The 12,696-nt window shown below is 39.9% G+C and overlaps 1 protein-coding gene across 1 annotated transcript in view; it reads left to right on the forward strand.

Moving 5' to 3' along the window:
* The window catches only part of LOC101740701 (uncharacterized), a 186,290-nt gene that overhangs the window by 19,091 nt on the left and 154,503 nt on the right, over nucleotides 1-12,696 (forward strand). Inside the window, exons 5-7 of the mRNA XM_012696631.4 lie at nucleotides 3,934-4,104; nucleotides 4,441-4,547; nucleotides 5,143-5,267. Of these exons, the coding sequence (XP_012552085.2) occupies nucleotides 3,934-4,104; nucleotides 4,441-4,547; nucleotides 5,143-5,267 (403 nt within the window). The remainder of the gene's footprint in view (nucleotides 1-3,933; nucleotides 4,105-4,440; nucleotides 4,548-5,142; nucleotides 5,268-12,696) is intronic.

The following is a 12,696-nucleotide window of genomic DNA, read 5'->3' on the forward strand; positions in this document are numbered from 1 at the left end:
AAAAAAGCCGATAATTGTATGTATTTACTACAAATACTACAATCTATGTTTGTCTGTCTGGTGTTGTGTGAATTGTTAAAAAAATAATTGATTTACTAAGGGAATACCTTTTTTTTCCCTACCTATTTGCTAATAGCCTAAGAAACTATTCCAGTAACGTCAGGACGGGTAGGTGAGCTCACAGGCTCAACTTGAGAGAATTTGCTAATATTAGTCCTATCAAGAGCAGTGCTTCGCAGAATCTACTTATCTATTCTATCTATCTAATCTATCGAATCTACTAATCTATTTACTGGTGTTAGGACCTCTTGTGAGTCCGCACGGGTAGCTACCACCACCCCGCCTATTTCTGCCGTGAAGCAGTAATGCGTTTCGGTTCGAAGGGCGGGGTAGCCGTTGTAACTATACTGAGATCGTAGAACTTATATCTCAAGGTGGGTGGCGCATTTACGTCGTAGATGTCTATGGGCTCCAGTAACCACTTAACACCAGGTGGGCTTTGAGCTCGTGGACACCCATCTAAGCAATAACAAAAAAAAAACTACAATCAGATCGGAATCGCAACCCACCGAGAAGATCCGGCGAGAAACTAAGTAGGTCCGAGGGAATACAACTTAGCTGCTTGATACTGACTTGTTTTGAATATCTGAAAATGACATACGATAGTACTAGAAGACGGCAGCACAAATAGAAATTTATGAAGGCATTTCTGGCGTTCGGCACAAATAGGATCTCTTATTATTAAAATGCTTTGAACTCCAATTGAATGTTCTAAAGGAAATTTTTCAATCGTAATGAAATTGTATTCTCCTGTCAAATATTTTCGAGATTAAGTTCTCTTTTGCCCGACTGCCTATTGGTAACGTTCTTATAATTAAAATTAAGGCCTTTTTCGATATTAGACAAGGTTAGGACTATATTATAATCGAATGGAAAATGTGAAAAGATGTCTGCGGCTGTGATCGTTGTAATCAACAAATTCGTTGGCCTAATTTATTTATTTATTTATAACTTCTTATACTGGAAAGTATAAAGGCGGACTTAATGCCATAGGTATTCTCTAACAGTCTACCTTAGGGGAGTGCAGAGATGAACCTTGGTAGGTGTAGTGTGAAGGTGATATTACTTAAACATATGTGTATATATAACATACATAATATTTATAGATACAAATACTCGTACTTAAATAAATACATACACATAAATATATAGATATACATAAATATATACATATCATAAACATATACATATAAAAACATATATAAACAAATATTATCAATTAGATGACTCTGCTATCTCTCTGAGAAACAGTTCTCGAACCTTTGTCTTAAACGCTTCACGTGTAGTGGCCGACCTTATTTTGAGTGGGAGTATAATTAGTGGAAATTCAATTTTAAAAACTTGCATTTCGGATATGACTGTATGTAGGTATGTACCCTTTTCAAATTGTTAGGTTGAGTAGTTTTTAATTTGCTTTTTTCTCTAATCTACTCACTCTCGCCATACATTCCCGGTACTCGCAATGAACACGTTTGCAATGTGCTTAGTGCGAGTTTTTTAACGCTCTCGATAGCGTAAAAGTTAACTCAAATTCGTATGGAGTTGTAATGTTTGCCTACGTTTGTCGCTAGGATCGCTGTTTCAACTGTGTACAAATTTGAGTTAACTTTTACGCCATCGAGAACGTTAAGAAACACGCACTAAGAGCACACATATGTGTAGACCCAGCATCGCAATACCCAAAGTGCAGCAGTTTCTCGTCGAAAAGCGCGACTTTATTCGCTGGAGCTTATTAAGTTTTAATTGAGCTTATACATTATTTACAAGGCTTTATTCGAATGGGTATTGTTTTTTTTTGTTCAGCTAGCCGAGGTGATAAGTTTACTCCCTTCTTCTTCTTCTGAGTTGGTCTTTTCATTGATGAAGTTCGTGTCTAGTTTGAAATATTGACCACTTGATGCATTATACGTCCTCACGTCATCTTGTCCTTGGCGGTCTATATAGCTTCGGTTATTGGCAGGTTATTTATTTTTACCTTGATACACAATATCTAAGTCTCAGTCGTTTAGCATGGCTGTCCAACTCTTCAAGCTGAATTACTGTTACGCGGCAGAAATATGCGGAACGGTGTTACCTACCCGTGCGGGCTCACAAGACGCCCTGTTTCCTATCCTAAGTTTGATTTAAAGAAGGATATCATGACGACGAGGGTAGTTCAAGCCAGACTCGAAGAGTATGGGGCAGAATTTATCTCTTTAAAGTAGGTACTGTGATTTTCGTGTATAGAAAAAAATGATTTTATTGCATCCCGCCTCGTCATCTCGTGTACACTGTGAGCCCGCAACGTGTAATGAAGGTAGTTGACAAATCGTCTCTTGGAATGAACTAACCGCGCATCTCACTTGATTTAAATTTTTGTCTTACTGTCATTTTCGACCGTGATTGCCGTGTGTATATAAAAAATTTTATTTTTTATTTTTTAAGGGATTTATGACCTGGTAACTAAGACCTTTAGGTCAAGTCTTATTTTAATTTTAATGTTTTTTTTTTATATGAAAAATGTTTTTATGAAATGAAATGAAATGAGATGATTATGATATGGAATGAAATAGAAACTCAGTAAAATTGTGGTCATTTTTCAGTGGACTTTTTGGAGGATCCCGAGAAGTTACGTTCAGCAGCATTATTTCATTTTCCCACATTTGTGCACTTTCACAGATACTAAACTGTTAATAACGTTATTACACATTTAAACCTGAAGAAACACTAAATAGACAAAATAAAACAAATCACAGAACTTCACCGCCAAAAAGTCCTCTTCTTTTTTATCTGTTTAAATATGGCTGAAGATTACAACAAACTTGTTTCTTTTCAATGTCGGTCTAACAATAAATACATTAAAACAGTTTGAAGACATTAAACAATACGTTTTTCTAACAAAACAATTCTGAAACTAAACAGAATGTGATCTGGATTCGATCGATTGATGTTGCGTTTTTGGCTAATGTTACCTTGCCATTGTCGTGGAGGTGATTTGGGGCTATTTTAGTATAGTAATATATGAAGTCATTTGGAAACATTCTATTCTATTGGTCTAGTCTATTGGTTTTAAAAGAAAGCTTTAGAGACAACAAAATTGTTCTTCTTCTTAGTCACACACTTCATTGCCGAAGGTGTTCTTGAAAGACCCTCGTCACACTTTGCACTAACATCTTCCATTTTGTTCGGTTTTGGGCTTCCCTCAGTGTGATTGTAACAGAGACTTCAGTGAGCGTGGTAACTTATTCTGACCAACGAGACAACAATACAGCCTCACAAAGTTAGTTCGAAGTCGTCGTGGCCTAACGGATAAGACGTCCGGTGCATTTGTGTTGAGCGATGCACCGGTGTTCGAATCTCAGGCGGGTACCAATTTTTGTAATGAAATACATACTCAACATATTATGTTCACGATTGACTTCCACGTCGAAGGAATAACATCGTGTAATAAAAATGAAACCCGCGAAATTTTAATTTGCGTAATTACTGGTGGCAGGACCTCTCGTGAGTCCGCGCGGGTAGGTACCACCACCCTGCCCATTTCTGCCGTGAAGCAGTAATGCGTTTCGGTTTGAAGAGAGGGGCAGGCGTTGTAACTCTACTTGAGACTTTAGAAGGTGGAAGAGACAAGGTGGGTGGCGCATTTATGTTGTGGATGTCTATGGGCTCCAGTAACCACTTAACATCAGGTGGGATATGAGATCGTCCACCCATCTACGCAATAAATAAAAAACCCACTAATTAATTAATGGTCCGGTATTTTGCATATATTTCGTGCGGAGTATACGGTTGCTTGTGGTCATTGAACCTCAACCTTCGAAATTTACGGCTGAATCTCAACTAAAGCGTTGTTATTGCTGTGAGGATATATTGGATTTGATTTCTTTTCTACAGTCCTTGGGGACATCACCGGCTCCGGTAGTACCGTCCAGGCTGTTAGCGGACCCCATTGAGTTGGAGCGACGTCTCGCTGAAGCCGGCCACGAGGGCTTCGGGGCGCTCTGCGAGGATATTACTCCGCCATCACCTCCACCTACTATCATCGAGGAGAGATTACATCACAGGGTACGAAAGATAAGCCTTGCATTGTATTGCTTTTTTTTCCTACCTAAGCTGAGAGCCTTGAGAGGCTATTTCAGCGTAACCTTAACTAGTAGCTGAGCTCACGGGGCTCAAACCTGACGACATTGCTAACACGAACCCTAGCAAAAGCAATCTACCACCGGATCGAAAACGCGACCCACTGAGAAGATCTGGCGAGAAACTCAGTGGGCTGTGTCTATGGGTTAATTTCCCCGTCGAGCCCTTCGTCGCAAGCGACGGTTTCGACAAAAACGATGACCGGGCATTGTACAGCGTTATCGTGCGATTTTTGACCTAAGGTTGATGTTTTGTTGACAGCCTGTAGCGTCTATGGTCGCGGTCGTGCCACGCGGCGCGCTAGTTTCGTCTCCGCGCCCGCCTCCGCCTATCACCAAGCAATCGGCTCCACAACCAGCGCCTTTAAGGTTATTAAACACAAAAAACTAGATTACGAAATCTTCCCGTGACCATTAGACTTTTATGGTATTTATCTATAGTCCTGCTTCAATCAGAACCAGGGATTAAGTGTCCATCATAAATTTTTTATTGTTTATTTGAGTGGACGAGCTCACGGTCCACCTGGTGTTATGTGGTTACCGGAGCTCATAGACATCTACAACGTAAATGCCGTCATCTATCTTGAGATAATAGTTATAAGGTCTCAGTTTTCACAGTACAACGGCTGCCCCACCCATCAAACCGAAACGCAGGCAGGGCGGTAATTACCAGTAATTACGCCAATTATAATTTTGCGGGCTTGATTTTATTACACATGTTTTTTCTTCACCTGTTCTGTTACATGTTATTTCTTCACCGTGGAACTCAATCGTCAACATTTGTTAAGTACGTATTTCATTAGTAGGATTAGTACCCGCCTGTGGGATTCAAACACCGGTGCATCGCTAGATACGGATGCACCGGGCGTCTTATCCTTTAGGCCACGACGACTGACTTCAATTTAATATAGAGGCGAAACCGAACTCCTGAATACTGCGTTCTTAAATTTGTACCTGAACGTAGGTTACCATTGGATATGGCAGTTCGAGGCAACGGCTCACCGGAGACATTGAGCTACGAAGTGTCCTTGAACAAGGACACGGCACTTGGGCTCGGCATTACTGTAGCCGGTTACGTGTGCGAGCAAGGTAAGAGTCCTCGTATTTTTTTCTAGCTTTCGTAGTCAAAGGATCATAATTAATTATGGCTCAACTGGCAGTGAAATAATAAATAATAAATAAATAAATATTTACTAACAATCACGCCACGTTAACTGGCCCCGTGATAAGTTCGTAAAGAACTTGTGTTACAGGTACCAGATAACGGAAATAAATGTAAGATTTTTATTATACACATACATATATTTAATATACATCCATAACCCTGGAAAAGACATTTATATTTATCATACAAATATCTTCCCTTGGCGGGATTCGAAACCGCGACTCTCTTGTGTAGTGACCATGTCACTTACCACTGCACCAGACGGCCGTTATGTCAAAATGTCACTTTTGTTAATGAACACCGGAAATGCTATGGGCACAGCCAAAGGGCTACCTATCGCAGATATGTTTTAAAATGGCTATTGACGAAGGACGTGTTACAGCGTTCGAGATATATTGGGAATGCCATAAGGCCAATTTTTCTTAGAGGGGAAAGAGACAAGGCAACGCGCTGAAAACGGGTTCTGGATCATCGATTACGATGAAGAGTTCGACGAGTGAAATAATCCATAGACACAGCCCACTGAGTTTCTCGCCGGATCTTCTCAGTGAGTGGCTATTCCAATTCGGTGGTAGATTCAACGAAGCACTGCTCTTGCTAGGGCCGGTATTAGTCACCTTTGTTAGTGAATATAGGAAATGCTATGGGCATAGCCAAAGGGCTACCTATCGCAGATATATTTTCGAATGGCCATTGACGAAGGACGTGTCACAGCATTCGGGATATATCGCGAATGCCATAGCGTTAGTCCGTCTTAGAGTCGAATGGTACAAGGAAAGCGCTGAAAACGTGCTCTGGATTGTCGATTACGATGAAGAGCTCGACGGGCGAGCTAACCCATAGACACAGCCCACTGAGTTTCTCGCCGGATCTTCTCAGTGAGTCGCGATTCCAATTCGGTGGTACGTTCAACGAAATACTGTTCTTGCTAGAATTTGCTAATACCGGCTAATTTGCTCATCCATAGAGAACAGATAGCTTTGAAAAACATTATTTTTGCGCATACTGTTTTTTTTTATTGCTAGATGAGTGGACGAGCTCACAGCCCACCTCGTGTTAAGTGGTTACTGGAGCCCATAGACATCCACAACGTAAATGCGCCACCCACCTTGAGATATAAGTTCTAAGGTCTCAAGTTAGTTACAACGGCTGCCCCACCCTTCAAACCGAAACGCATTACTGCTTCACGGCAGAAATAGGCAGGGTGGTGGTACCCACTCGCGCGGACTCACAAGAGTTACAATTCATACATCAAGAACACTTACAATTCATACATCATTACCAATTTGAATACGTGAACTCTTGTGTCGAATCGTTTTTCACGTCACTAGCAACGCGACACATGCCTAAGGAAGAAAAAAAGATAGGCTGTCAGATGGAGAGATAGAAACTTACTGATAATAATATAAAAATCGGTTGATTGTCCATATGTACGACTTTAGTATGCGTGTGGAATAAATAAATTTTTCCCATACTGGAGTTTGAGTTCAACACGCAACAACAACCCGATGACAGTATAATTATTTCCTAAACCTTCATTGCAATTTTACAACAGGAATAATACGAATTTAGCCAACTCTACTGCGTTCCGTTTTGATTAAAAGCCATGAATTCGGTGCAAGCCGTATAAAACCTTAAGGCGTCGTCGTATAAAAACAATGAAAGATCCCGTGTAATCTAAAAAAGTCCCACTGGCCCTTGCTCGATGGATACTGTGACCCAGTTTCCGCGACGGGGCCACGAAATGTAAATCCCGAGCTGTGTGTTCACTGCAAACTCTAAAATTAAATTGCTTTAAACTCACGCGGCTATTAACCTTTTAAAGACTACTATTGGCTTTCTCCTGTAGCCGTTTGGCCTGATTGAAATCAGGGCTCTGAAGTTGCGATACTTTAAGACAAATATTTTGAAGTGAAAACTTCTTTAGAATCGTTGTGATTTCAAACCGGATGCAACGGAAAAAACGACAGGTAAGAGACACAAATACAAAAATGTATAGGATGAAGCCAGCAGAGAATGAGACAGAAATATACATACTATTTAATACAGCGCCATCTGTGAGATTTTTTAATACTAACGTGTGTATGAAAGCTCTTGTAGTGAATTTTAATTTAGGATTATACGTGAAATTAAAATATGAATTCACAGAGGACGCTACCTTACAATTATTTACTAATGACAAAATTTTACATATACTTAAGACGTTTAGGATAATTGTATTTTAATTTTGGAAGGTTTCACTTCTACCACGTGTGAATTGCACACATTTTGTTTTTTTTTTCTGTATCGAAACTAGCGGCATCTTGTAGCTGATGCCCCTAAACTTATATGTTGTTAAAGTTAAGGCATTGAATTATTGTATAACTAAACACAGAAATAAAAAAAAAATATTAATCATACAAGTCTTTATTTGTTATAGACAAATTGATTAAATTTTATCAATTTGAGCTTTCAGAAAATTTATAAGATCCTTCAATTAAAAATAAAATATAGGATAGGTAATATGTTACTGCCATCTACAGGAGCAATGAGAAACTAATCGAAGCGAAGCCATCTAGTGGCCGACGCCCGTAAACATCACTGTTGAGTGCTTGCTTTCCTTGTCTATAACTAATTTATGTGTATTATCCATGATTGAAATATCGGTAGCTCACCGGAACTAAAAAACGTGTCAAATTAAATAGGTATTAGTTTATGTTATTGATTAATTGACTCGGCGGTGCAGTATTTAACGTCCCTGATTGTTGCGCTAAGGGTCGCGGGTTCGATATCCACATTGGGTAGATATTTTGTGATGAACAGGCTTATTTGCTTTTCATCTGGATGGTTATTATCTACCTATATGTCGGATTGGTAAGAATTGAACATATGAAGAGTGTGGAACGGAGCGTGAGTTTTTTTTGTTTTTTGTTTAGATGGGTGCACGAGCTCACAGCCCATCTGGTGTTAAATGGTTACTGGAGCCTATAGACATCTACGACGTAAATGCTCTACCCATCTTGAGATATAAGTTCTAAGGTCTCAATATAGTTACAACGGCTACCCCACCCTTCAAACCGAAATAAAATATGCCATAGACATTTCTAACTTAAATTCATAGATTAGTTTATTCACTGATCGTCTAATAACCAGTAGATGTTATAGATTGTACGAACTCAAAATAACACTTTTATTAACGAATGAATATCGCTGTCGTTGTGTTATTCGCCACTCGTTGTGCTCGGGTGGTACAATTCAAAGGCGGTTAAGAGCTTACTAGTGGTAGGATATCTTTTGAGTCCACACGGGTAGGTACCACCACCCTGCCTATTTCTGCCGTGAAGCGATAATGCGTTTCGGTTTGAAGGGTGGGGCAGCTGTTGTAACTATACTGAGACCTTAGAACTTATATCTCAAGGTGGGTGGCGCATTTACGTTATAGATGTCTATGGGCTCAAGTAACCACTTAACACCAGATGGGCTGTGAGCTCGTCCACACGCCTAAGCAATAAAACAAAAGTAGACGAATTCGTCGTCGGAAGGAATTTGATGTTTTTTTTATGATTGTTTTTTTATTTATTTTATTGCTTAAGCGTGTCGACGAGCTCATAGCCCACCTGGTGTTAAGTGGTTCCTAAAGCCCATAGATAGGTGGTAGGATCTCTTGTGAGTCCGCACGGGTAGGTACCACTTCCCTGCCTATTTCTGCCGTGAAGCAGTAATGCGTTTTGGTCTGAAGGGCGGGGCAGCCGTTATACTGTAAACTGAGACTTACAACTCATGTCTCAAGGTGGGTGGCGGCATTGACGTTGTAAATGTCTATGGGTTCCGATAACCACTTAACACCAGGTGGGTCGTGAGCTCACGTTGCATACGTACGATCATAAACCAGCGAACACAATGTCATATACATGTCATGTATCTAATAGCAGAAATATATGGCGTTAGGGGTTATAAGTTATGCTACTGCTATGCTATTTATTTATTAAAATCTGTCCAGTAATTTCACGTGAGATATTAATGAACATCCGTCTATCATGACAAACTATTGCACAAGCAGTATTATTAAGATGTAAAAACTAAAAATGTGGGACCTCGTACGAGGCAAACGCCATGAGCGCAAGTTTCAATACTAAATCGCTACAGCTCACACAATGCACCAACGCCGAACAATATGAAGTAATTGAACCATCGTATTAGACGCAGCGGCTATTGCTCGTGTACCGGTAATTGCTTCTCATTTACCCGCTACGACTCATCTATGTTATGGCTTGTTTAGTTTACTCCGTCAATTTATTGGCATCATCTTTGTTATTTCGAAGTTGAGAGGATCTATTAAGGACCATTATTGGTACGCTTAAAGACGGAGTAGACGGTCAAACTAGACAAGATTCGGTAGCGTTTCTATGAGTTAGGTACTGTTTTTTTTGGGATCATTGTCTGTTTCCTTTTAAGCTACAACATTTCAAATTCACGTCCATACGGATCTATCAGATCCAATAACCCTTGCATTAGACGCCTTTAGCTCTAACACTAGGAGCAACAGAATGGAAAGCAGGCGACGTCGCCCCAAACACGTCATTTCGGATCCTCCCGATCCACTAACGGTGCTTTTAGATACCTCAAGCACCGATTACTGTGCTCGTCGAATCCGTCGCTTGCGACGAAGGGCTCGACGAGTAAATCAACCCTCAGACACAGCCCACTGAGTTTCTTGCCCATCTGTCCTGATGAAATCGAAAAGGCTTGCGGGTCAGTGATCCCTCAATCATAAAAAAACTCAAAATTCTCTCCGACAACGAATTCGTCTAGATTTTTTTTATTGCTTAGATGGGTGGACGAGCTCACAGCCCACCTGGTGTTAAGTGGTTACTGGAGCCCATAGACATTTATAACGTAAATGCGCCACTCACCTTGAGATATGTTCTAAGGTCTCAGTATAGTTACAACAGCTGTCCCACCCTTCAAACCGAAACGCATTACTGCTTCACGGCAGAAATAGGCAGGGTGGTGGTACCTACCCGTGCGGACTCGCAAGAGGTCCTACCACCAGTAAAAATATATGTACATTTATCTATAATTAATGTCAGTTTACCTGCGAAATCCTTATCATACCAACACGACTACACAAAGTCTATTTATATCATACAAAATGCACACCGATAACTCCATAAATAAGATGTTCAGTAGTTTTTTTTATTAAGGTTTCCTTTTATATAGTACTAGATCTATTTTAAAACTCATCTTCTTTGAACCCGAGACGCGATTTCGGATCAAAGTGAAAAAGTTTCCTTACGACTTGTAATTAGAAAGGGTTTGCCTCTTCCGTTTGTCAAAAGGGAAGTTTTGTGTCGCTGTCCGGGGACGCGCGAAAGCTCCTTTGAGGAACTTAATACTGGAACATAAATCGTAATTTTAGAATGAGAAACTTTTGAAGTCGCTTTCATTATAATACTTTGTTTGCGAGCTTTTTGATATAGCTCAAGCCCCTTTTGCTACAAGCTACAAGGTAAATTCTGACGTCACATGATGTGGAAGCTTTACTTGTGCTTTTCCCCCCTCCTACCTATTCTGAGCTTTAAGGGGCTCCTTTGAGGAACTTAATACTGGAACATAAATCGTAATTTTAGAATTAGAAACTTTTCGAGTCGATTTCATTATAATACTTTGCTTGCGAACTTTTTGATATAGCTATAGCTCAAGCCCCTTTTCCTTTTGACTGGCACACGGCACATCTAATAATAAGCTACAAGGTAAATTCTGACGTCATATGATGTGGAAGCTTCACTTGTGCTGGGTTTTTTTCCTCCACCTATGCTTAGAGAGGCTATTTCAGCTTCTCCTTGGCATGTAGGTGAGCTCATGGGGCTCAAACCGGGGGTGTTGCTAACACTGGCCCTAGCAAGAGCAGTGGTTCGCAGAATCTACCACTGGATTGGAAACGCGACCCACTGAGAAGATCCGGCGAGAAACTCAGTGGGCCTTGTGCTGTGTTGCCAGTGTTGCCATTTTGAAACTGAAAGGCATAAATAGTTTATCGCAGAAATAGGAAAGGTAGGTGGGACTAATATAAAGGTGGTACTAATATTTGCTGGTGGTAGGACCTCTTGTGAGTCCGCGCGGGTAGGTAGCACCACCCTGCCTATTTCTGCCGTGAAGCAGTAATGCGTTTCGGTTAGAAGGGTGGGGCAGCCGTTGTAACTATACTTGAGACCTTAGAACTTATATCTCGAGGTGGGTGGCGCATTTACGTTGTGGATGTCTATGGGCTCCAGTAACCACTTAACACCAGGTGGTCTGTGAGCTAGTCCACCCACCTCAGCAATAAAAAAAAAAAAGTAATATAACGCCCTCAAATCAGAAAAATAGAACGTGAATTTCAGTTTCATCGCCTCGTTGACTTAGTGTTTATTGACGTCATAGATAATACACATAAATTAATTATAGATAAGCAACTCAAACACCCAACAAAAATCTTTACGGGCGTCGGCCAATAGATGGCTTCGCCTCTAGATGGCCAGTCCTAATTAGCAGATGAGGATCATCGATTTCAACAATGACCCATATCAATAACCCTGTCAATATAACGAAACATAATAATATTTATTGAAGAATGATTGATACGGGTCGTCGTATCGCCGGAGTAGAGTAGTAGTATTACTACTTACTAGTTACTAGAGTACGGGGAATTATTAACGATTATGAGCGATAAAAGCGCCACTACGCGTATTAAAGATATAGTTGCGATGTCTAAAAACTTATTGTTATCTATATATTAATACGTGAAACAAAAACTTTGTATCCCTTTTTACGAAAATTGCGCGGACGGAGGAGTATGAAATTTTCCACACTTATAGAGAATATAGAGAAGAAGTGCACAATGGTAATAATTTTTTTAAATAATGCATAAAAGATACATTAAATCAATAAAGAAAACATTACACACATTATATACCATGTATTTGACGCACACACGCATGCATACTATTTATTGTCAAACTTTTGTTCTTGGCGTCTGTGGTCAAATTGAGAATAGATTAAATATTGTTTACCTTTGTTAATATTTTTTATAGTGTAGTCTTGGCGAAATTTGTGATTATAGAAGTATATAATACAATCATAATAGTGTACAAACATACAATTCCAATTAATTGTAGTCGAATTTAGACTACTGCGGGACCTCTAGTATTATTAAATACAACAAAGCAAATTTCAAATGACTATATACTGAAAAAAAAAAGTAGCAGTTGAGTGGTACCTATATATAGATAGAATGTTAACTATGAATGTGGAAGGATGTAGAGGAAGAGGTAGACCTAAGAAGTGGATGGATAGCGTGAAAGACGATATGTGTAAGAGGGGAGTGAGCGAAGA

This window comes from Bombyx mori, chromosome 28 (genome assembly GCF_030269925.1).
Source record: "Bombyx mori chromosome 28, ASM3026992v2".
Taxonomy (NCBI): Eukaryota; Metazoa; Arthropoda; class Insecta; order Lepidoptera; family Bombycidae; genus Bombyx; species Bombyx mori.